Source organism: Mixophyes fleayi, chromosome 7 (assembly GCF_038048845.1).
Source record: "Mixophyes fleayi isolate aMixFle1 chromosome 7, aMixFle1.hap1, whole genome shotgun sequence".
In the NCBI taxonomy this organism is placed as follows: domain Eukaryota; kingdom Metazoa; phylum Chordata; class Amphibia; order Anura; family Limnodynastidae; genus Mixophyes; species Mixophyes fleayi.
In genome coordinates this window covers 134,493,539-134,518,396 of record NC_134408.1, presented here as the reverse complement: position 1 = coordinate 134,518,396, position 24,858 = coordinate 134,493,539, and the positions used below count along the sequence as shown (strand labels likewise).

The following is a 24,858-nucleotide window of genomic DNA, read 5'->3' as shown; positions in this document are numbered from 1 at the left end:
AGTTATGAAGCTGCTCGGGAGGAAAGGGGCGGGGCTTTATGCTATGAACATTCCAAAGTCCCTGCGCTTATTACATCAAAAGTCTGTTGGTTACATGGTATTTGCATGACACTTAGCAAACTGTAAATCATTAAAACCAGTGGTCGAAGTTGGGGTGTATACAGTGGTATGCCATACCGTCGCTTGTCCTAGTGCCTTCGTTGTGTAATTATCAAATTCCATTCACTTATATTCCCATTACATTTTTCATACCACCACTTCTAAATTTTCACTTCGACCACTGATTAAAACCACATAGAACATCTCTTGAGGTTACTGCATTATCAAGGTCTGAACCTGAACTAGTTATCCTCTCCCAGTATTGATTGTCCCACGTTGACCAGCAAAGAGTTGTCCTTATATGCTCCATGTCCAGTGATAATTGATTCTGTCTTTACACTGATTCAGCACATAGCCAGTGGTAAGAGCAGGCAAGGTCACAATACAAAGCATTTTACCGGGCAACTAGAACGTGTTTTGTTCTAATGGTTGTTATCCCTGATGTATTTCTGTACTGTCAAATTATACTGCAAGTAGGTGATACAGTTTAGACTGTTCTACTGTTGCTCAAAATAAGATGATGGCTACAAAATTATATTTTTTTGGGGAGAATCAAAAGTGGCCCTTGGTCCTAAAAAGTAAAAGAAGTTGCTGTTAACATTTATAGAGAAGCAAGGGCATAACTACCATAGGTGCACGAGTTGCTCCTCTATGGTGCCCCATGTTTATACCTGACCTTTTCACCATTGGGCAGTACACGGGGGCTGTTACAACATTTTGCAATGGGGCCCACAAGTGTTAACTTACAGCCCTGTAGAGGAGCAAGATACCACATTATGAGATCAGAGCACCAGCATGAAGCGTTCACACAAAACGAACAGGAGGTTCATCTATGATTGGTGATATAAGCTGGTGACAAGTGATCACCATACAATCATACCCTTAGATTGTACGCTCCTTTGAGCAGGGTCACCTCTCCTCCTGTCTTCACCACTGTTAACTCTGCTCTCCAGCTACCTAGCCCTCCTCCTCGAGGACCCTTTTCCCCCCCGTCCCCTCTCTCTCCCTCCTCTCCTCCTTGGGGGTCTCCCTGTCATTCGTGCCCTCCCTCTTGGGCTCCGTTGTATGCAGACCTTCCCCTCTCCCCTCCCCCGCCCCTAGCTGTGCTTTGAGCTCACGGAGTTACTGTGCTTATTGTTTACTGTACTATGCTGTCTCTCCTCGTATTGTAATTTCGTTTGTCCCTGTACGGTGCTATGGACACCTAGTGGCCCCCTATAAATAAAAATTAATAATAATAATAATAATAATCATGGACTAACCTGTTACAGAGCTGGTCACACATCAGTCAAGAGGGGAAATTACAATGGTTAAGAGGCTGAATGTGGTTGCATGCCCTACAATATAGCGGGGCTATTAGCCTAATGGCTCTTGGATAGGTGTAGGCCACCCTCCAGCACCACTCTTCACTTTCTTCTGAAGTGGACGGGGCTTTGATGCATTTTGGTGCAATGCGAAACGCGTCATCATAGCCTTGCATTGGGATGACTCGAATTGCGTTGTTAGACACCAAAGGCGGGCGCTGCTCTTGTCCCTTGGATCTCCAAAAAGTAGGCAAGTATGTGTAGGTTTTTCTGTGCGAATGGGTTCTGTCCCACAGAAATATGCAGTCTCTGTATTTAAAATGTATTTTCTGCAGCTGAGGATCTTTGAGACATTTTGGTCCACATATAAGGCCTCAAGGATTTCATATGGCTCAAGGCTGAGCAAACACTTTACTCTGAGGAACTAATGAATTTCCTCAGAACTTGGCTCAGGAAACTTGTAAAAAGTTTCTGACACGACTCAGATGTCTGTGTACTGCAAGGAAGAGCATCCATGGAATGATGGTCACGTGTGAGGAACTTGATTGCAATAAACTTTATTCGTTATCCATTTAAAATCTTCCTCAGTTGCTTTGTTCTAAAAGATTTTAGAAAAATGTTTAAAAAACATTTTAAAAAATGTTCATTTTCTAAAGGCCCTAATAAAAATTTACTAAATAGGAAATGTGGAGGTGTTGCCTATAGCAACCAATCACATTCTAGCTATCATTATGTAGCATATACTAGACAAATGATAGCTAGAATTTGATTGACTGCTATAGGCAACCATTCCACTTTTCCTTTTTAGAATGTTTGATCAATGTACTCTTGTGTCTGAGAGGTCTACATGCCGGGATCCAGCTTTGAGAATTTTTAGACATGTGATAAAGACTCCGACTGATACAATGTTCTGGGACATAGGTTTGTACAATGTGCGGGACTGTGGGAAAAAGGCTGGTATGTTATGGGTGTGTTGAATTTTTCAATGTGGTATCATGTGTAGGGGCATTTCTTGCCATGTGTGAAGTGACATAGGTTGGTGCCATGCGTCAAAGGGCATAGGCTGGTGCCATGTGTGCAGGGGCAAGGACTCCTCTCCCTCTTGCAAATTCCAGTGCAGTTTTTCCAATTCACCCTGCTGGGACTGAATTCCAGACACACCTGTTTGTAAGCTCTTTTTTGGACATCTTATTCTTTTTCTTGCCTATCTTAGCTGCAATAAAGACAATTTGTACCGGCAACAACTTCTCCTTGTTTTATTGCAGCGTTTAAACCGCAAGCTTGATCTTTACTTTCATCCAGTATTTTCCACAGGCAATTAGCAAACTTCTAGGCATGTGGGTTTTTAGAATCACACCCAAGTCACAACTCAGAGAACAAACAAGGTGTGGCACTACAATGCCCAGCAATTTTTAAAACTTTTGCTTTCTTTGAAAAAAATAAATAAACAGGTGCGTTAGCTTTCCCCATAAGCAAATAGCAAAATTTTCTGGACCACACCCAACTCACAACTCAGAGAACAAACAAGGTGTGGCACTACAATGCCCAGCAATTTTTAAAATCTTTGGAAAACAGTTATTGCTACTACCTATATCTCCACAGACAAAATATTTGTTTTTGCTTTTTTTTATTTTGCAATACAGCAATCTCCCACTGCAACTGACAGCTTTAGAAACGGTTTGATGTGTGATAGTAATATTCATTACATTTCACTCATCTGGTTGGCTCGGTGGACAGTTGTGCTTTGGTTGTCCTTTACAAATCCCACAATGACACCACTTGTAGAACTTCTGACAGCTTGTGACACTGACAGCCCATAGACATCAGACACCAGCAGCTTCTTGCTTGAAATCAAACGGTGTTTTATTGTTCACATCACAATAACAGCATGCTTTCGTCAGGAAGATACCAGGCAACCTAACTCTGGCTAGTCCCAGTTTCCCTCCCTGGTCACCGACCACTAGCTGCCATCGGTTGCAATGCACAAGTGTACAATAAAGTCTTTTTTTTTTTTATATATATTATATATGTAACATCCTTCACCTGCTTAATGCTTTTCAATAGCCTTGTCTCGATTCTTTGAATATATGATCTTCACGATGAAGCTCGTGTTTGGAAATGCATTAACTAACTGTTGCATGTTGCCAAGACAGGTATTTATTTTGAAACCCATTAAAACACTTTAAGTCTTCACAGATGGATTTCCAACAATTATGTGATTTCTGATGGCAACTCATTACGCCAGGGTTTATTTAGGTGAATTTCATGAAAATAGGTGAATGTTATCTAATCAATGATTGTTTTTATTTTTAAATGTAATTAGGAAAAAGATTTTAGAAATGACATTACACAGTATAGTGTGGTAAGAAGTCCTGATTAAAATCAAATTGATCCAATGCTTTAAGAAAATAAAATGTGAATGATGGCTTTTACCATTTTTATTTCTTCAGGCAGGTATTAATGATTGTAGGATTCTGGACTACCATGGCAACCACAGGCACATGATGTAGTGAGCAGAGAGGCTAAACTCTGTCTGCACTGTGACCTCCTCTTTATCTCCCCTGTGCCACACATAAAATGTTGAGAGCTGTGAGCTTTTGTCTGTGTAGCAGAGTTACTGGGCTTGAGTCTGAGTCATTAACGAGAGTAAAGCATAAAAAACGAGTAACTTTGCACCTCGGCAAAGCCATGTTGCATTGGAGGGGGAGGTAAATTTAAAATGTGGGGGCAGATTTATAGTTGGGGTAGGGCATGTCCTAGATTAACTTTAAATTTCAGTGTAAAAATAAAGCTATCAAGTATTTGTGTGCTACATGAAAAAACAGCCAGTATTTTATGTGCAAAATAATAAACTAATTTGGACTCCTTGCATTGTAACATGGTTTGTCCAGGAGCAAACATACTCCTTTATTTGCTTTGCTCTCCTTTATGACTCAGGCCCACTGTGTCTGTGTCTGACAGCCATTTTTGTTTGCCAACCAGAGAACTTTTGAAAAGGAGATAATGATTTATAGGAGTGTTGCTAAGAAAAATGACAGGTGCCTGCTTAAAACATGCTTAACTTGCTATTTAAAGAAAATAAATCTTCTTCTTAAAGAGGGGAAACACTTTTAAATAATCACTATGTATATCATTATACAATGTAGTGAAAGTTTCAGTTTTAACATAGTGTAAGTAGATTTTGAGACGTAATAAAGTCACATTGGTTTTTAGTTTCATCTTCTCTGTAACAACGTATTCTGTGTTACGCCAACAGTGGCTGTTATTGTTATGCGTGGGATTTTACTGACACTAGTCAGTTTTGCTACGTCTGGTTCATTTTTCTTTTTTACTTCTGCCCTCGAACGTTCTCCGCGTAACCTCATGGTAGAACTGAAACCATGTTTGTCTTTCTGTTCCTGGAAACTTCCCACAAAACTGCTTGTATAGTTTGAATGGAGATGGAAATTACTTTTTATATGAAATATTGATGGGTTGTATTTCTCTCATGCCTGGGTCTGCGTGGACATAAAGGCTGCATTGAGAAGTTCTCTTTATGATTAACTGGGTTTCTGGGAGTTTCTGTTGGTGATGTGTTTTTATATAGTGGATGTTCTGTTTTGTGATGTACGTATGAAAACAAGCTGAACCTAGTGTGCTATAAGAATCTTTAACAGATCATTTCATTGTAAAGCTGCTTAAACAACAAGTAGTGATGTCTGTGCATTTTGGCTTTTTTTTTATTTTAGTGCCCACATTTGTCCAAGAGAGTTTTACTCTTTTATTTATATTGCACCAATAGATTCCGCAGAGCTGTATATATGTCCCAGTGGAGCTTATAATCTAAAAAAATTAAAAACATGCGTACACCCACTAGGACCAATGTAGTTAGAAGCATAAAAAAAAACAACTTACCAGTGTATTTCTGGACCTTCGGAGCAGACGAGGGCACGAGGAAGAAACGCCTGCGGTCTTGGGGAGAACACGAACTACCTGCAGATAATCGTATTTGAACCCAAAGCCACAGTATTCTTAGGCAACAATGCTAACCACAGTGCCACCAAATATGGTGTGTGTGTGTGTGTGTGTGTGTGTGTGTGTGTGTGTGTGTATATGCCTCTCTATCTATCTTTCTTTCTTTCTCTCTCTCGATATATAGATATATATATATGATGTTCCTCCTTCAGATAACTTGATTTACTTCTATTTGTCCTTGTTTCACTTGTTCTAGTTGTTTATTGTAATAGCCCTTGGATATGACACAGAGCAGGGCGCACAACAAAGCTGTGTTTCATAAAAATGTAACAAAAACTAAGAATATATAAACACATGGGTAAAATGCACAGAAGGGAGAGAAGAACAAGAAGCAATGCACTTAGTAAAGGTTGCAGGAGGGCAGGTACAAATCAATAAATGTAGGTCATCAGAAGGTGGGAGTCAAAGCTGATATTTGGGCTTAAATTTAGGTTTAGTAATTTTGGTGCATTAAATGACCAATGATTGACTCACAAAAGTCCAGTCAACGTTGCACGTATGTCCTGCACTTTCTGTCCCTAAGGACCTGTGTGAGAATGACTGGGATATAGACATCAGTAGGGAAAGAATCTCCCATTCATCACTTATTCTGAAGCTCGGTGGTTTTGTATATGCAGAAACAAGTCTGTATCACAGAACACGGATCACAGTGAGTCAGACTTCAGTATTGTACTCACTGCCCATCATGGATTTTCTGAGACCAAAGATCATTACGTGCGATAGGCACAGGGTCTAACGCAGAATGTCGGGCAGACTGTTAGTCAGTATGTGAGACACACAAGGCTCATTATCTCAGTGACTATAGTCTCAAGGTAAAACACGGGAGCTCCCTGGAACCGCATATCGGTCAGAGTACAGAGAGCAGACTCACTGCCTCAAACCACACACAGAAAAACAATACTTGTAGGCAGCTAGCTGTCTTTTGTATCTGGATATCATTGAGGAAGCAGGGATTGCTAGGTGAGGACACGTCAGCCGGCTCTGGAGTTACATGGCTACAAGCAGCCACAACATATGGGTTTGCAATTATTTTCTCCTTTATATTCTGCTCCGCAGTCCTGTGACAGCGGCCAGCTGTCATGTTTTCTGCTTTCTAGCAACAGAAAGCTTTACATTCTGTGTTCATCAAACACAGAAAAGAGGTGCTTATAATAGAGGAAGTTCTGATGTTCCCTCACTCCCATCATTACAATAATCCAGTATTTTAAGAGAATAAATAAGAGCAGAGTTTGATTTAATGAAAGGGGTTGCTCCCAAGCGGTAGGAGGTTGGTGTGACGTTTACTCAATGCACTTCTGAATATTATGCCACCTGTCCACACTTTTAGACACATTTCTTTGGAGGCATCTCCCTCTCCTAAAATTAGAGTTGTACTTATGTCTTACTTGCCTACTCTGGGAGGTACCTAAGGGGAGGTATCGAGGGAGGGTGGTGACCATGGTTCTGCCCACTGCTGCAGAACAACGCAGGGGGCAGGGCTTAATAATGCAAGTCACGCCATTAAGCCCCGCCTCTGTCCAGGATCTGGGAGGATGCCTGCTCTTCCAGGAGTCCGGGAGGACTTCCTGAAACTCGCTATCCTCCTGGACAATCCAGGAGAGTAGACAAGTATGGTTTATATTTTGGGATCTGTTTATGGTTTTAGCTGCTATTGGTCGTTTGACTTAGAATAAAGGGCATTGTTGGGGTTACTTTTTTTTGTTAAAAATGCCCTTTGGTTGCATGTAGAGCCAGATCCTGGGGCCCATGTGCGGGAGGCAGGGAATACCTGTAACAGATGACAACCCTGCTTGGGATCTGGCCGTATTTGAACCTCAAACAAAGGGTTTTTAGGTTTTATCTGAGTATCATCAAGATTTTATGGCAGAATGTCATCATCACTTAGCCCCGAGTCCACTGCTCCATTATTTTTCAGAGTTTATTTTATCAGGTGACTTGTTGCATGTTTTACAAATGTTTTATAAGTCTGTAGGGGCATTCATATTTCTACCCATATTCCCCCTACCCCCCTTCCACTCCTGCCCTCCCTCCTGTCCCCCCTCCTGTCCCCCTCTTACCTCCCTCCTTTTCATTCTCCTCTTCGCCCCTCTCCGTCTCTGCCTCTGTGCTCCCCATTCCCTCCTCCTACCATTGCGTCTCTGTCCGTCCTACCCTCCCCTTAGATTGTACGCTCCTTCGAGCAGGGCCTCCTCTCCTTCTGTTCTCCACCACCTTAACTCTGCTCTTTAGCTCCTTGTCTCTTCCACGAGGTCCTCCTGCCCTTCTACCCCTCTCTCTACCCCGCTTGGGGCTCTCACCTCTCATCTAGCTGTACATTGAGCTTCGGAGTTATTGTGCTTTTTGTTAACTGTACCGTGCTGTCTCACCCTGTATCGTGTTTCTGTTTGTCCCTGTACGACGCTACAGATAGCTAGTGGCGCCCTATAAATAAAAAATAATAATAATAATAATAATACCTATACGAAGAGCCAAACACATCTCGTGATAGATCCACATCAGCAGCATGTACACCTCATCCTTATTGTGTATTTGCACCTGTCCTATAGCAGGTGTATTAGATAGGACTCCTAACAGGAGTATATGGCTGTTTCTGCAGGCCTGCTTGGCCCTCATTTGCATAAACACTATTTTACTCTTCACGGCCAATGCTAGAACGACCCTCCCCCCGCCTCTCTAAGTGCGGGCGGGGGGGGGGGGGGCTTGGTAAGTGCCCAATTTGCTCTAATCTGCATAGGCCTGGGCCATCTTTTAGATATGTGCAGAGGGATTTCACGCAAGATGCACTTTGCAAACCTGCGTACGTCCCACTGTGCAAACCTTTTTTTTTATAGAAAACAAAAAGTCTAGTGAGCTGCAGTTTGTGAGTTTCGAGAAATTACTGCAAGCCCCAGAGAAGCCCCAAGTTATCCCCTGCACCGTGTAATATTTGTATTAGATTTTCTCAAGGGCAAAGTATTTTGCAACAATAAATAATACATTTAAGAAGCAATATAAATAAGAACAATAAACAACATACAATATAGTAAATATGAACTGACATAAGAAACCATCCCTGGTTCTCTCACCCCAAGGGTACTTTCTGCTCTTTTCTATACCTCAATTTTCTGAAATATCTATGTGGTAATGAACGTATAAATAGGGAAACATGACTGCTTATCAACAAGTTATATTTCCTCTCTCTCCCTTGCTTTTTTCACTGCAATGACGTTTTTATTTTGAAAAATCAACCTGTCCCTTCCTCCACACACAATCTTGTAGCAGCAGCAAGTGGAATCTGAGGTTCAGGCATGAAGCTGTTCCTTGTTCCCTTTGCTAAGCTAGACCACATACATTAATAGAACAGTGTTTGCCGAGTGTTTGTACTTGGGCCCAACATGTCATCTGGCACCAGAAAGTGTCTAATAAAATTGCTTTGCTAAATAAAGATTTTCTATCTAGGAGCAGAAGCTTAAAATGCGCAAATGAACCTGTTGCTCTTGGCAGTCACAAGTCTATCTTAAAGGAGAAGTGACGTGTTGGTAGCAAAACATTATAACTATCTACCCGATGAAACTGTTATTAATCTTTTATACTAAATATATATAATATATATATAAATACTGTGCAAAAGTTTAGGCAGGTGTGGAAAAAAATGCTGCAACATAGGATTGGTTTTAAAAAAATATAAGTGTTAATAGTTTATTTTTATTAATTAACAAAATGCAAAGTGAATGAACAGAAACATCTAAATCAAATCAATATTTGGTGTGAACACCCTTTGCCTTCAAAACAGCATCAATTCTTCTAGGTACTCCTTTACAAGGTCAGGAATTTTGTAGGATTATATTCAGGTGTATGATTAACCAATCATACCAAACAGGTGATTAATGATCATCATTTTCATATGTAGGTTGAAACACAGTCATTAACTGAAACTGAAACAGTTGTGTAGGAGGCCTAAAACTGGGTGAGAATACAGCCATCGTCTGCTGCAAAGGTGAGGTTGTGGAAGACAGTTTCAAGTCACTGGTCATATACCATGGCAAGACTGAGCACAGCAACAAGACACAAGGTAGTTATACTGCATCAGCAAGGTCTCTCCCAAGCAAAGATTTGAAAGCAGACCGGGGTTTCAAGATGTGCTGCTCAAGCTCTTTCGAAGAAGCACAAAGAAACGGGCAACGTTGAAGATTGTAGACACAGTGGTCGGCCAAGGAAACTTAGTGCATCATATGAAAGACACATCATGCTTCCCTTTGAAGGAAAAAAAACATTGATTATACAATGTGGGCACATCCCTCTTGCACCCAGCTTGTGCCTGCTGAGTGCAGAGGATCAGTGTTATATATATGACACCCCTGATGACGTTGTTTAACGAAATGCGTAGGGTGGCCTCCTACATTGTTTAGCCGGACTGTTTACCTGATCAAGGTTTTGACTTCCAGTACGGACCCAGCGTGTTTCATGTGACATGTTTCATGTTCCACATTTCCACAGTTTGCAGTTTCCAACGTGGTTTCAGTTAAACGATAAACATTTATATTAACGTGAGGGTTTTCAGAAGATTCCGCACGTGTGTGGCCACCTTTTGTGGCTTGTTATTTTTTTTTCCCTCTCAAGGTCAACTTTTATTCCTTTATTAGATTTGATATTATGTGACTATGTCTAAGCAGGACTGAGGGGGATAAGCAGGCAATCGGCATGGATAAGCCTTATTTGATTTTATTAATTGTATGCAGTTTACTTGTGAAATTATCCACATTATATGGTGTTTGGAATTATCACACTATGAGCGCTCTCCGGCTTCTACGCGTTTTTGTCATTTCCAGATTGCTCCTTTTCTGTTTGAGGAAATGGGACTGAAGTAGCTACTATCTGATTTGAGGAATATTCGGAGCTCTAATTACAGAACTCATTTTCCAAGTGTTCCCTGGTGGAATGTATAAGTGTCATCAGTGAAGGCAGAATAGAACTTGCTATATAGATCACCTCAATTTGCTTCAAACTCGCTTTAAATTGGGACTTGAGTATTATAAGGAATATTGTCAAATGTATAAGGAGTCACCGTAGAGATCCATGGCTTACTTAAAAGCCATTGTCCTGCAGCCTTGTTCTTTTATATTGCTTAGGAAATACTTGATTGCTTGTAATAACCTTATATGTAACAGTAGAGGGCAGAATATTCTATTTGACAGTGGGGGGTACATTTTAATTGTCTAAATATATCTACATTGAGCTTGTTTTGTATGTGCATTAGACTAGAGTGAGGGCATTCTTTTTGTATTGCTCTTCATTTGTATCAGTTTCTCATCTCCCCATCTTTAAGTGGGTGGGTACAGGACAATCGCGATGCTCACAGCAGCACGCCGTATTTCAGGACAAAGTGTGGGAGACAGTAACCTGTCCACTAGAGGGACTGTGTTTGTGAAGACAGGATACATGCGACAGGGCAAGTGCCAAGATGTGGGAGGACAATGGAGGCAAGTAAGAAACTACAGGCTGAGAATTAGATAGTGAAAGGATCAGGGTCCTCTAGCAGCACAGAGTAGGGATATGAGGGTCCTGTCCTAATCATGCAAGAAGGTTGTGGTGTCAATCATACCTTGCTCAAGAGTTCCTGCATTTGTATGCTACATATTAGTTGCATGTGCTATTTGAGTTCAGCAGAGAGGCATAGGTTGGGAGAAGAGCACATTGGGTAAAGAGATATCTTTCACACCATTGAAAAATGTTAATACAACCTAGATAGCTAACTTTTCTATTAATCAATAGACACAGTGGGGCTAATGCAGAGTTGGTCACAAAGTAGGCGTAATTCATTATTATTATTATTATTTAAAGAAAAGCGAGTGCAGAAATAGCGCTTTTCTTGCCCATTTGCAGAACCATACATCTCGGGATGTATCTGGCTCCGCATCAGCAGCCTATGCGTCTGGTTTACGCCAAGCCATCATCATCAGCGAGTGTCTGCACCTGCCCTCTAGCAGGTGCAACAAATAAGTCTCCTAACAGGTGTGTGTGTGTTTCTGCTGGTCTGCATGAGCCGCATTGGCGTGAACATGCCCTTACTATAATCAACTTGCTTTTTGTGTGCTCCTTTCCCAATTCCGCCTCTTCCGTAGTAAGGAGGAGCAAGTGCCCAATGCGCAGAAGTCTGCATTGCCGGGTATGCATACGTTTTATGGGCATGAGCAGTATGAATTATGTTACGCAAACTGGCGCAAGTTCAACTCCGCATCAGGCCCAATCTGTCTAAGTCCATTGTTGCCTACTCTCCAAGAATGCCCGGGAGACTCGTCAATATTGGGGAGTCCTGGGGATCCACTTTTCCTGGATCGCTTCTCTTTTGTGTGTCTCAGGCCTCGATGTTCAGATCCCCCTCCCGACTGCGCAAATACTTGCGCGGAGGTGGGTGGAGCCGCAATGACGGCAGTCATGCCATTCGCCCTTGGACAAGTCCTTTGTCCCAGAAGGGAGGTCCTTAAGTAGACACGTATGTCTAAGTTAAGATTTGATGATAAACTAACATATTGCCCAGTAGTTTACCCATGTGTGTGGTGACACTGATCAGCTGTGACCCTCTTATCCTTGAGATGTAGAGCCCAGCCTGTGATTACCGCGGGTCATGGTGTTGCTGCGTTGAAAGCTACAGGAGTTACAGTACAACATACAGACACCACGGCATTCTGCTTAATATAATGTTTGACACTGCAGAGAATCCAACATATGGCATTTGCTAATTATAAAGTTCCTTGGTAATGGCATTCTAGAAATAATACTTCTAGTGCTAAATCGTACTTTATATCAGGTGCATTTTGCTGATGGATGGAATGGGGAACTGTATGTGTACATCATGGGAACATATCTTCAGTGCTAAAATTAGTCATCATTTTGTTGTATCCTGATCTTACAGCACACATAGGATATTGTCACTGTACATGCTGTCGTTGTACTAATTATATATTATTTTGAGTCTGTTTTTTATTCTTCTGTGGCAATTATAATTTAAATAACATGTTGTTTTTTTTCTGTAGTTCATCTGCAGGATTAAATGGCTTTCCGAAATGTAATTAAAGGGTCCCTTCTCCTGGGAGGTGGTGCTGTGGCCACTGTATTCGGTCTCTCTCATTTGACTGACACAAAGAAAAAGGTAATGTCTAAAGTTGGAGATTTTCTGTGTCTTAAGATTGAAATATTAATCCTATTTGTGACCACATTGGTTTTAAAGAAGTTCTCAAGCAATGAATGTGGGTAGCCATTTACACCACCATCTCCTAAGAAACAGAAACGTGGCATCCTAACAGGTCGTGTGATACATATATTTGTGTGTGTGTGTGTGTGTATATATATATATATATATATATATATATATATATATATATATATATATATATATATACAAGTTAACCCGTGCATGATACTCATGCATTCTAGTCAAATCAAGCTACTTAAGGTGTTAAAAAGGTTCTTGTCATCTTCATCGCCACACACACACGCCGCTAGGCTTTTATATATTAGATAATGCTAAGAATTTAGTAGGTCAGTATAGTATATAACTCCGCCCAGCAGGTGGCGCTGCAGCTTGAGCACTCTGTCACCCGGTAGTTTTTTCCACATACACACACACACACACACACTAACACAGCATGTGTGTTCATGGGGTAAAATTACCTCACGAAAATAAGTTTGAGCCCTCAACTCGTAAATTTAGCCTTTACTACCCCTCCCACGGGGGGAAGGGGGGATGATGGAAGTTAACTGACTTCACTATTATATTTTTTTTGTCAAATAATGTCAGTATACCAAATTTCATGTCAATTGGATGAGCCCTTTCTGAGAAAATAGTTTTTTCCACACACACACACACTAACACACGCCGCTAGGCTTTTATATATTAGATTAGAAGCTAATGCTAAGAATTTAGTAGGTCAGTGTAGTATATAACTCCACCCAGCAGGTGGCGCTGCAGCTTGAGCACTCTGTCACCCGGTAGTTTTTTTCCACACACACACACACACACACACACACACACTAACACACGCCGCTAGGCTTTTATATATTAGATATATATATTACTATATTCCTTCTGCAAGACTTCTCATACAGTTTGTAACAGTTGTAGGCATGTGCGCCCGTTTGGGAAGCGTATTTTGCATTTTTCGAACTGCGCATGCTCAGAAAATGAATGTACTCCATTGCTTCTTTTCAGACCTGCGACTTTATTGCCTTACAACTGAAGAGATGTGATGGTGGAGGGAAATGTTTTAGTGTAGGCCGAGCGCAGTAAGGGCGCGTTCGAGCAATGGCGCACCTACTTAGACTGTGGTCGAGCATGTTGTAGTAAGGATAAAAATAAAATGTTCTTGCACCCATGTTGGGAAGGTGTTCCTGCTATGAAAGCTAGATTATTCATGATTAAATGATGAAAAAGGGAATTTATCTAGATGCACCTGCGCCCTCTTCATGTGCAGCTATTTACACCATAGATTTCCATCCAAACAAACAATACAAACTATAACAAAATAGTGCAAATTACACTTATGAAGACTAACAACCCTTATTTATGTATCCACTGTGAAGAAATCCAAATCTTAATTATTAAAATGTCAAATACAAAAGTGTAAATATACATATAATGTCCAGTATAATGAAGTGCAAAGTTCCTTTTAAGAGATGTGACCCTTCTCTTGATAATAGATATTATTGTTCTTCTTTCCTCCCCAACATGACACTTGAAACAATGAAACATTAAAATACATCCTTGTGTAAGCTGTAAGTGTTACTGTTTGCAATAAAATAACTGTGCAGATAACAGTGATAATCTTGTTCTGTTGATTAATTTCTGAATCCTATGAAAGTTATGAATGTTTAGATTTCTCCCTTAATTGTTCTGGGATTTTAACCAAGACTTTATCCACAACTGTGATTGTGTTTAAAATAAATTTGGTCAGAAGACTTTTTTCCTCCCTGTTTTAAGAGGCGGTACTGTTCATAGCATTTGCGTTTGTAATATATAAAATGTCTTTGTACATGTTTGCAAATTGGACATAAGTGTCCGAGGGGTGTGTCTGATGTCAAAGTGGTGCATCAGCCACTGATATATATATATATATATATATATATATATATATATATATAAATACCTACATTTGTACATACATACACACACTTCGGTTAGGTCTTTATAAACTGCCAATAGTCTTTTTTACTTTTGTCTCCTTTGTCTCCTTTGCATAAAAACACCATAATAAGACTTTCCTCTGGTCTAAAAACTTTCAGGGTTCTCTGAAAACCCACCTCTTCAGGCAAGCTTATAATATTCCTCAACCACCCTCTTAACCTCACTAGGTTACCCTATCACCACCCTTTACACAATTCACACAAGACAGCAGCCCTCTGACCCCCTGACCAACATTGCTGTGTGACTGGATCACATAGCATACAAATCACTATTAGCTGTGCAATCTGGCTGTGCCAATGTGCAGTATTTAACCTCATCTATCTGACTCCCATTGACCTATAGACTGTAGGCTTGCGAGAAGGGCCCTCTTACCTCTTTGTCTGTTTTACTCAGTATTGTTTATTACTGTTTGTCCCCAATTGTAAAGCGCTACGGAATTTGCTGGCGCTATATAGATAAATGATGATGATAATTCCCCTATTGTGAATGCCATACATTCCCATTATTTAATTGGATCTTGCAAGCCTACCAGCACACACTACCAGGGCCACCTTAACTACTTTATGGGCCCCCGGGCAATGCAGTGTAACGGGCCCCCAAAAAAATAAAATATATATATATATATATATAAATAGTGTGTGTGTGTGTGTGTAAAAAAAATATATATGTATGTAAGAAAAAACCATGATTATATATATATATATATATATAATCACTTTTTTTTACACACATATATATATATATATATATATATATATATATATATATATATAGGGGCCCCCTTAACTTACCTTAAGTCAGATCCTCTTCTTTTTTCCGCGCCGCTGAGTCTCTTCTGCCCTCTTCCGTGCTGTAGTTGCAGTGAATGCTGGGCGTGACATCACGCCCAGCATTCACTGCGAGCACAGCACGGAAGAGGGGACCAGGGAGGGAGCCGGATCACCGCTGATGTGACCGAAGTATTTAAAAAAAAAAAAAAAAAATTTTTTTTTTTTTAGGATTCGGACGGGCCCCCTTGCTTGCAGGGCCCCCGGGCACCTGCCCATCGTGCCCAATGAGACGGCCCTGAAGAGAAGAGACGGCCCTGCACACTACAACAATTTCCATTTATGTCGGGAGCTATATTTTTAACTCATTCAATAGCTGCCTACAGAAACAGACTATAAATAAAGGGGTTAAAAAGTACTTAAATAAATGAGTATAAAGACACGATTATAAGTGGGAGTATGCGCGTGTTATATATGCATACAAATCTGGGAAGTTTTCTCATTCTAAAGTCTGACGCTCCTTTAATTAAAGTGAAATCTGTTACAACGATTTTAAAAGTAGTTGGATTTAATTTGCTGAATACGTTAAGATAATTACCTGGTATTGACGGGCATCCTCTTTTGATATAGCATTGTATTCTGCTTTATTGTGTAATTGTATTAATCTAAATAATTGTGAAGAAGAGAAATACACTTATTTTATCACAGGAAGTGCCACTTGGATTACAATATGGAGACTAGGGCTGTAATGAAGTAGTTTGTTTTAATCAAATGACAGAAGTTGTGCGGGGAAAGTCATACTGGGATTTACTCAGACTAATGCTGCGATAAGTGGTTTTACTATTGCAAGATGATTAAGTTCTTTTAATTAGGTGTTATAATTGGCTAATCTGGCATGTTGGTTCATCAGTGAAAAGACTTTTGTTGAGTTTTACAAGGTGCTTAAATCTGGATAAGAAAAATGAAGCACTTCAATTATTTCTTATTCCTGAATGTATTCTAAGCAATTATATCTTCCTATGTGGCTGAAATCAGGTTCTTGTGCACATCTTCAAAGCAATGCTGTGTTTTCTTCTCACCTACTGGAACTCCCATTAATATCCCTGGGTGTAAGTGCGTTAATCTATCATGGTTTTCTTTGAGGAAGACAAGTCCATGTACCATTATATTAATTATGTATGAAATTAGAGCTGTACTTGCTTGCAGATAGTCTATGGAATCGTACATATGCTAAGTCCCGTACCGCTGACATTTTTGTCAGTTAAAAAAATGCATGTTTGTTAATAAAGTTTTTACTCACGTTTTAAAGGTCATTGGAGACCATTGTGGGCTTTCCCAATGGATTTACATGCAGTAAAGTCAATGGAACAAGATGTGTTTGGGGGAAAAGAAATGGTACCGAACATTGGTAAAAACACTAGTGGCTACGTGGTCATTAAAGCAATTTTTTTTTCTTTTTAGACCCATTTACAAGTATTGTACTAAAATTAAAAACTCAAGTTAAAACATGTAATTAATGGTATATGGCTTTGTGTCGGACCTAGAAACTTCATTGAAGAATGAGCCTGACTTACTTTTACATAACTTGACTCTCACATTTGATATTTCCAACCCGTCATGTAAATTCGCTTTGCCTGTTAGTTCACTTAGTCCCGTCTTTCATCATCATCATCATCATCATCATCATTTATTTATATAGCGCCAGCAAATTCCCTAGTGCTTTACAATTAGGAACAGACATTACTAAAACAATACTTGGTAATACAGACAGACCTAGAGGTAAGAGGGCCCTGCTCGCAAGCTTACATTCTATGGGACAATGGGAGTTTGATACACAAGGGTAAATGCTACATCATATCGAATATTGGTCTGGCTAGAATGCAAAGATAAAAAGTATTGAGTGGGCTGTGTGATCAATCACACAGCAATGTTGGTCACAGGGTTGTTTTCTTCTGTTAGCTGTGTAGATGGTGGTAATGGGGTAACCTTGGGAGATTAAGAGGGTGGTAGAGGAATACTATAAGCTTGTCTGAAGAGGTGGGTTTTCAGAGAACGCTTGAAGGTTTGAAGAACTAGAGGAAAGTCTTGGTGTGCGAGGGAGGGAATTCCATAAAGTGGGTGCACCCCGAAAAAAGTCCTGTAACCGGGAATGGGAGGATGTGATTAGAGTGGAAGAGAGACGCAGATCTTGTGCAGAGCGGAGTTGTCGAGTTGGGAGATATTTTGAGACATTTGAGGAGGTGTGCTCAGAACGTGTAGAGAGTGTTCATTATTACATATCTAACACAAATAAGGATACAAAAAACACACAAATGTTGTGCTTAATTGTTCATAGCACGGGCCTCCGTATGCACCGATCAGTGGCAACATTAAAACCAGTTGAAGAAAGAACAAAACACACAAATCTGTTTTAATGGAATATCTTTAAACATTTCCAATGTTCAAAGAGAATGAAGAGAAATTACCAGCAAAGTTATCCATAAAGAATATTCTTAGAATACGTAAGAGAATTCTTACTTGTTAACTACAGCAGAAATGGATAACTTGCGGCTCTCTGGCTGTTTTGAAACCACAAGTTCCAGCATGCCTTGCCAGACTGTGCTGGCGGGGCATGCTGGCCTCTGTAGTTCCCCAGCAGCTTGATTACCTCTTCCTAACAACGTAGCTTTAGCATTGTGTTATGCATACAGTGCACTATTAGCAAAGTTAATTACATTTAATATTTTAGTATGCTTGATTTACATCGCACTCCTTTATCTTGTTGTTTAGACTGAGCTAATTTTCTGACAAGAAAATAATATCCACATTAAAATGCAATGAATAAAAAGAGTTCTTGAATAAAGTAGGTATAACCTCAGTGCTAATAAATTTAAATAAAACAGCTACATATATTAACTCTTCCATTAGCGGGATCTGGCTGCGCCTGGAAAAATGAAGGCAGTCGGCGTTTTAAGAGAATAATTTGCATGAAATTCAGCACTACACTCAAAGTAATACTGTACGTGATTACAGGACAACCTGGTTGTTAATTGCCTGTAGTCTTTAAATATGCACTTCTTTCAGAAATAGACACTAATTATTAGATCTTGTTTGCTGTTACACCATAAGTTGCAAATGTCTAGGAAGGCTCTGAAATTTGCAATTCAAATGGGGCATGAGCACAGGGAAAATTGATCTAATCATTTAAAATGAGGGTTGCATACAAAATGAATGAAATGTTTCCCCTAGATTAGGAAATCTTTAATGTAGGTTTATCAAACATTTCCAGTCATAAGTTCACTTTTGTAGATTTAGTCTTTTGACTACTAAATGGTGAATTCATTAATCATAATTGTCCCAGTATAATAAAAAAAACATGGGAAAATACACATTATTTCCATCTTCTCAGTGTTGTAGCGCAGTGTTATTGTCATTCCATTAAGTTTTTCTATTTATTTTTTATTTTAAGTTTGTTTTTGTTTTAAACACTGCTGCTTTTTTTTTTATTTTTTCATTAAACATTTCATGCTGTACTTTTTCCTTTTATAAATTGATAAAATGTTAAATTTCTCAGTGTTTTTGCTAGAATCCCCTTTTGTGTGTCATGATGTACTTTTGCAGACCTAAAAAGTAGGCCCAGCCCACGTGTATAACTAGAAGGATATTGAATTCCAAGACTAAATGCACAACTACCATTGAAGGGGGAACGCAGCGAAAGATGAATCACCTCCTTTTAAAGCATCTTAGTTGAAACTTATTAGTTTCATTTATTGCTATCATTATTGTTGCTTATTTTACCTTGTTTTTTTGTGTTGCTTTTTTTTAACAATGAAGTAAATTTCTCTACGAGTGGTGTTTAGTATAGTATCTTAAATGTGAAATGTGTTCCATAGCACAGAAATCCAGATAATGGCTGCACTCTTCACTTTGGCAAAAATCTTGTTAAATGCCGTAGAGAAGGCTGAGCCAACCTGTGGCTCTCCAGGTGTTGTGGAACTACAAGCCCCAGCATACTTTGCCAGAAGATAGCCAGATGATAGCTGGCAGGGCATGCTGGAACATGTAGTTTCACAACAGCTCGAGAGCCATAGGTTGGCCAGGCCTGTCATAGAGCATTGAGCCCATATCTTTGTCCATAGAAGAATTGATCCTGTAGCGCTGTCCGTAGAAGCGTTGAGCCCGTACCTCTGTCTGTAGAGGTGTTGAGCCCCCGTAGCTCTGTCGGTAGAAGCGTAGAGCCCCAGTAGCTCTATCGGTAGAAGCGTAGAGCCCAGTAGATCTGTGTTTAGAAGTGTAGAGCCGCCGTAGGTCTGTCCGTAGAAGCGTAGAGCCGCCGTAGGTCTGTCCGTAGAACCGTAGAGCCGCCGTAGGTCTGTCCGTAGAAGCGTAGAGCCGCCGTAGGTCTGTCCGTAGAAGCGTAGAGCCGCCGTAGGTCTGTCCGTAGAAGCATAGAGCCGCCGTAGGTCTGTCCGTAGAAGCGTAGAGCCACCGTAGGTCTGTCCGTAGAAGCGTAGAGCAGCCGTAGGTCTGTCCGTAGAAGCGTAGAGCTGCCGTAGGTCTGTCCGTAGAAGCGTAGAGCCGCCGTAGGTCTGTCCGTAGAAGCGTAGAGCCGCCGTAGGTCTGTCCGTAGAAGCATAGAGCCGCCGTAGGTCTGTCCGTAGAAGCGTAGAGCCACCGTAGGTCTGTCCGTAGAAGGGTAGAGCAGCCGTAGGTCTGTCTGTAGAGGCGTTGAACCCCCGTAGGTCTGTCTGTAGAGGCGTTGAACCCCCGTAGATCTGTCCTTAGAGGTTTTGAGCCCTCGTAGGTCTGTCCCACTCTCACATTTTCCTCTCTTCCCTACTACTGTTTGTCTACCAGTTTGTGTTTCTGTCTCCACTTAATTTTTTTCTTTCCATCTCCAGTTGTCTAATACCTTTTGTATCTCTGGTTTTGACAGACCTTAGCAATGGCCTTATCTTTCTGTTTTTTTTCCTCTCCCGCTTCCTTGTGACTTGTATGAAAGGGACAGTTAGGGGTCAGTTTAGACTCATACAGAGGTTAGATAGATGCATCACGTTCCTCCTCAAGCATAGGGCAGGGGGATATTAGGCTCGGGTGATAAAGATCATCTGAGTCTCTACATATGCCTCAGGGTCAGGTGTCAGGGCTGTAAGAGTCAGTGTCACTGTGCTTTACGGGAAAATTATACCTAAAATAGATCCAATATGAGCATATGTTGTACATACAGTTAACCCCGTATTCTCCTGCTTAGCAGATAGTCCTATGGAAGTCATACACTCCTACTAAAGTAAAGCCATTCAACCATAGTGATACAAATAACATACTCTCTTTTTCTGGAACATTTAAACTTTACAAAAATCCATACAGTATATAAAAGCTGTCTATTATCTACCTTGTGTTTTCTGGAGATTTCAGACATGCATCAAGTGAGTTTGAAAAGATAACAGTCTGGGCTCTTATAGCCCCTCCTCTCCCCATTCACTACCATAGAACCTGAAAACTACAAGTGTCTTTACTTTGTGGAAAAGGTGTCACCACACTCTGGGAATGCAATTAACCCTTAGTGCTGCAGAGATTCTAAATTAAAATATTGTTTGTCAACCCACAAAGCTCCTTTAAATGGAAGTGGAGGGGGATGTTTGCGTGGGAGGACCAATCACATTTGGAGGCGGGGCTGTAAGAGGGGTGGAGGGGTCCCTGGAGAAATGCAGGGGAGACTGCATTAACAGAATATATTTTAGAGAAGTGTTACATAGACCACTTTGCTAATTAGCATTTAAAAAAGGCCACGTGTGTAAGAGTTTGCACCGATTTCCACAACACGTGGATATCTTTTACACAAGGTGAAGGAACTAGAGGAGATCATTGAAATTGTCATCTAGACTCCCCTCACCCCACATACACCTGCACCCTACAATGTTCCAGAGGTGCCGCACTGAGACTTACCTATCCTTTATACCTTATTAATATATATTGCAATATGATTTACATATTTCTTAATGGTTTTATTTTATTTTATCCCCCCCCCCCCTCTTTTGGTTGCAATTCCTGGTCCCTTGTTTTTAACCTTAATTCTTCTAGACTTGATATAATAATAACATTATTTGTACTAACTCAAGGTTTAAACACAATATACTATGTTTATTTTATATGTAGCCTTTGAGATGCTCTTTATGTGCTGCTGCTGTACCTTGATTGTCCGTTTGCAGTTTGTTTCTTGTTTGTTACCCCTCCTGTTTTTTTGTTTTTTGTTAATCGAAAAAATTTAATAACACACATGTTCCAAACAAATTTGTCATCTAAAGATAAACTATAGACTTAAAGCTCCTGTGGGGCTGGTCAGGACAGTCTACCATTGTCTGTTAGAGCTCAGTAGACGTTATAAAGTCCTTCTCTCCAGTGCATATTTCAAGGGAGAACAATACAGAGCAGTGATGGGCAACCTGATACACTTCTGGGGCCGCAGGGTGTGGCCCTTCGACCTGCAAAAGGGTCGCACTTTACCATTAATCTCAGTAATAATTTAAAACAATCCATTTAATCACAGAAAGAGACACCGATGTGTAATATCAAATCAGCAGGCACTTTAAATAAGTGTTACAAGCTGTAACAAACAGATCTGACAATAAAGCAGGAAGGAGCTGGGGGCCGCAGGTGACGGCTTGGAGGGCCACCCTTTGCCATCACTGATATAGAGGGTGGGAAATAACTTTTTAGAAATGTAAAGGTTTGTTTTGTTTTATTTGCAACCAAGGAGGCATTATCCTCTACAGCCCCATTGCTAATATAGGGGATGATTACAGTCTAAATACCCATTAATTGTGAGCTAGTTGCTAAACTAAACTGTCCATTGTTGCTGGGTTCTATAACTGCAGCGTACACTTCGGGGGGTGTGTATGTGCTAGCTTCTTCTTCACTTTCCAGGAATGATTTCTTTGTCCATCTTCCAGGGAAACCTTACACACGTGGACGCGGCTGAGCCGGTGAGACAAGCCAGTCAGAATGAGCTGCCGTCCAGGGAAGCGCAGCTCCTCACTCTGGAAAACACAAAGGAGTTTGATGTGCTGGTTATTGGTGGGGGAGCAACTGGTTGTGGATGTGCCTTGGACGCTGTCACCAGAGGTATGTACCATAGTGGGGGGTTGGGGGATTCACAAAGAATGGCTGCATAGTAAAAAGATGGTGTTGCCCATAGCAACCAATCAGATTCTAACTCATTCTATCTAGCACAGTTTTGATATTGAAGGTGCATTGTGTTTAGTTGCTATGGAAAACATTTTCCTTGCAATTGACAGTGGCGTTATTGAGTTTCCGCATTTTTGCCTAGTAATGCTTATACACCACAGCAGAAGCTGAGCAGTTATGTAGTAGTTTCTAAAAATATTGCATTGTGTTACTGTGCAAGAAAGGCCAATTTGCTTAGTTTAGCAGACCTATAGTACTCCGTCATCAGAGTACCACTCTTTTAGAGCTTGTTTACTTTTCTGTAGCTATTAGCTGACAATAGACAGACACGATCCCAGGGCAGGCAGCACACTGGACAAACCCAACATTAGTGTATCAATAATCGGGCAATAATCATTGCTGATCTGTGTTCCCTTTACACCCATCTAGTCCAACAAGCCAGCTCACACCTGAAATACTCCACTGGACCGGTGTTATGTACGTGTAATCTTTACACTTGGTTGCCAGAATGCATCCTTACGCAATTGCCTATCAAAATGGCACGATCATCTAATTTGCATATATTTTATAATTCTACCTAAGGTTGGAGGATAGGCCCTAGGATAGGTATTATGTCTGCATCATCTTTTAACTTCATGGCGTCCCTTTAGCTGTACGGTGTGCATGCCCTTCTGAAAACCTTGGGCAATTACGCAATATTGCCTGAAACACATGGATAGTTCTGGGTTCTAATTAAGTAACGACTGGAGGAAATGTGCTGCCAAAACATGTTCCTCCAAGAAAGCTTCTGGCCACCAGCATGTCTAGCATGCTAATTAGCCCAACTAGTATGTTAATCACTCACCTGGGCAGTGCTCTGTCTCTTCAGTACTGACCCCAGTGGCTCTATGTCAGCGCTCTAGACCCAGGTTGTTGTGCTGAGTTAGAGCAGATAAGAGTGTGAGTGTGAGTGTGTGTGTGTGGGGGGGGGGGGATTTTCGGTGTCCAGCCTGTGCACTGCTTGCCTGTAAATGTAGAGATGTATAGATTTCCAACAACAGGGCTCAGGGAGGAAAAATTGGAGGGGAAGTAAGGCTGGGAGATTTAGGATACAAAATATCGTGGGTGTATATATATATATATATATATATATATTGGTATCGGTCTCGTGTACTCAGATGTTTCTAAAACTATTGTTTGTTAATTACAGGACTTAAAACTGCTCTTGTGGAAAAGGATGATTTCTCCTCTGGCACCAGCAGTAGAAGCACCAAACTGATCCACGGAGGTGTGAGGTATCTACAGAAAGCCATCATGAAGCTGGATGTGGAGCAGGTCACTGTTTTATATACTTGGCATTTGACATTATGCAAAAAAAAAAAAAATGCTGTTCTCTGTGCAGGATGATTTTTGCTTATATCATGATAAATGTATTTCATGGACATCATTAATATTTGAATATTTCTTTTTTATTAATGACTATTATTAACTGGTTACAATAATTGAATACTTTTAGGACTTTACATTACACATATGTATTGTACGTACCCTGCAGTGTATTATCTGTCAGAGCAGAGCGTAGCTAGACCCGAGAGGTTTCTTCACATCCGCTTGTAGCTGAATATGGACGTGTGTATGGCCGAATTACGTTTGATTAAGGCACGCAAAGCAATCAGGCTCAAGCACTCCAGTTATTTCATGTACATAATTTAACTCCGTAATACACATCCTTTATAATATAGTACTGTCATGTAGTGGCTTCGCTTGCTTCGAAATTGTATCTGCAAACGAATGTCCCAATGTTCTTATTTGGGAAAGTACCTAAAATCTTCATGACTTCAAGGAACTTGAAATAATGTGTCGATTCTCCTCTTTGCCACCCATCTTCTTGATCTTTGGATTAGATCTTTTGATAATTTTTTTTAATAAAACTATTTAAGTACAGATTCATTGGAAAACTTTTTTGAGGCCTACGGTTCTCCAGTAATGTAGATTTCTAGAAATAGTTTGTAATGTGTATTGTAGTTCTGCTTTTCATGTCTTCACAACATTATTCATTAACAGTCCAAAAGGAGAAGTATCTCTATGTTGTATTTTTAATATTTTACACCCCGTCCGCTTAACATATCAGTGGTGATTCCAGGCCTCTAAATGTTAAAGTTAATATCATAGGCAAACCGAGGGCGGGGGGGGGGGGGGGGGGTTCCTAGTGCCTGGAAACCCCCCTCCAAGCCTGGGGCACTGTATAATTAAGGTGGCTGGACCCTGACCCAGCTTCACACGGCTCTGCTTGAAAAGGGAGAGCTGCGTGCACCTAACAGTAGTGCATGCAGCATTGCCCATGTATATTATAGGGATAGGAAGACCAGCA

The 24,858-nt window shown here is 40.6% G+C and overlaps 1 protein-coding gene across 2 annotated transcripts in view; it reads left to right on the top strand.

Moving 5' to 3' along the window:
* Nucleotides 1-24,858, top strand: part of GPD2 (glycerol-3-phosphate dehydrogenase 2) — a 167,378-nt gene that overhangs the window by 4,581 nt on the left and 137,939 nt on the right. For both annotated transcript variants that reach the window (XM_075180846.1, XM_075180847.1), the window contains exons 2-4: nucleotides 12,431-12,546; nucleotides 22,274-22,445; nucleotides 23,698-23,822. In XM_075180846.1, the coding sequence (XP_075036947.1) occupies nucleotides 12,448-12,546; nucleotides 22,274-22,445; nucleotides 23,698-23,822 (396 nt within the window). In that variant the 5' untranslated portion in view covers nucleotides 12,431-12,447. The remainder of the gene's footprint in view (nucleotides 1-12,430; nucleotides 12,547-22,273; nucleotides 22,446-23,697; nucleotides 23,823-24,858) is intronic.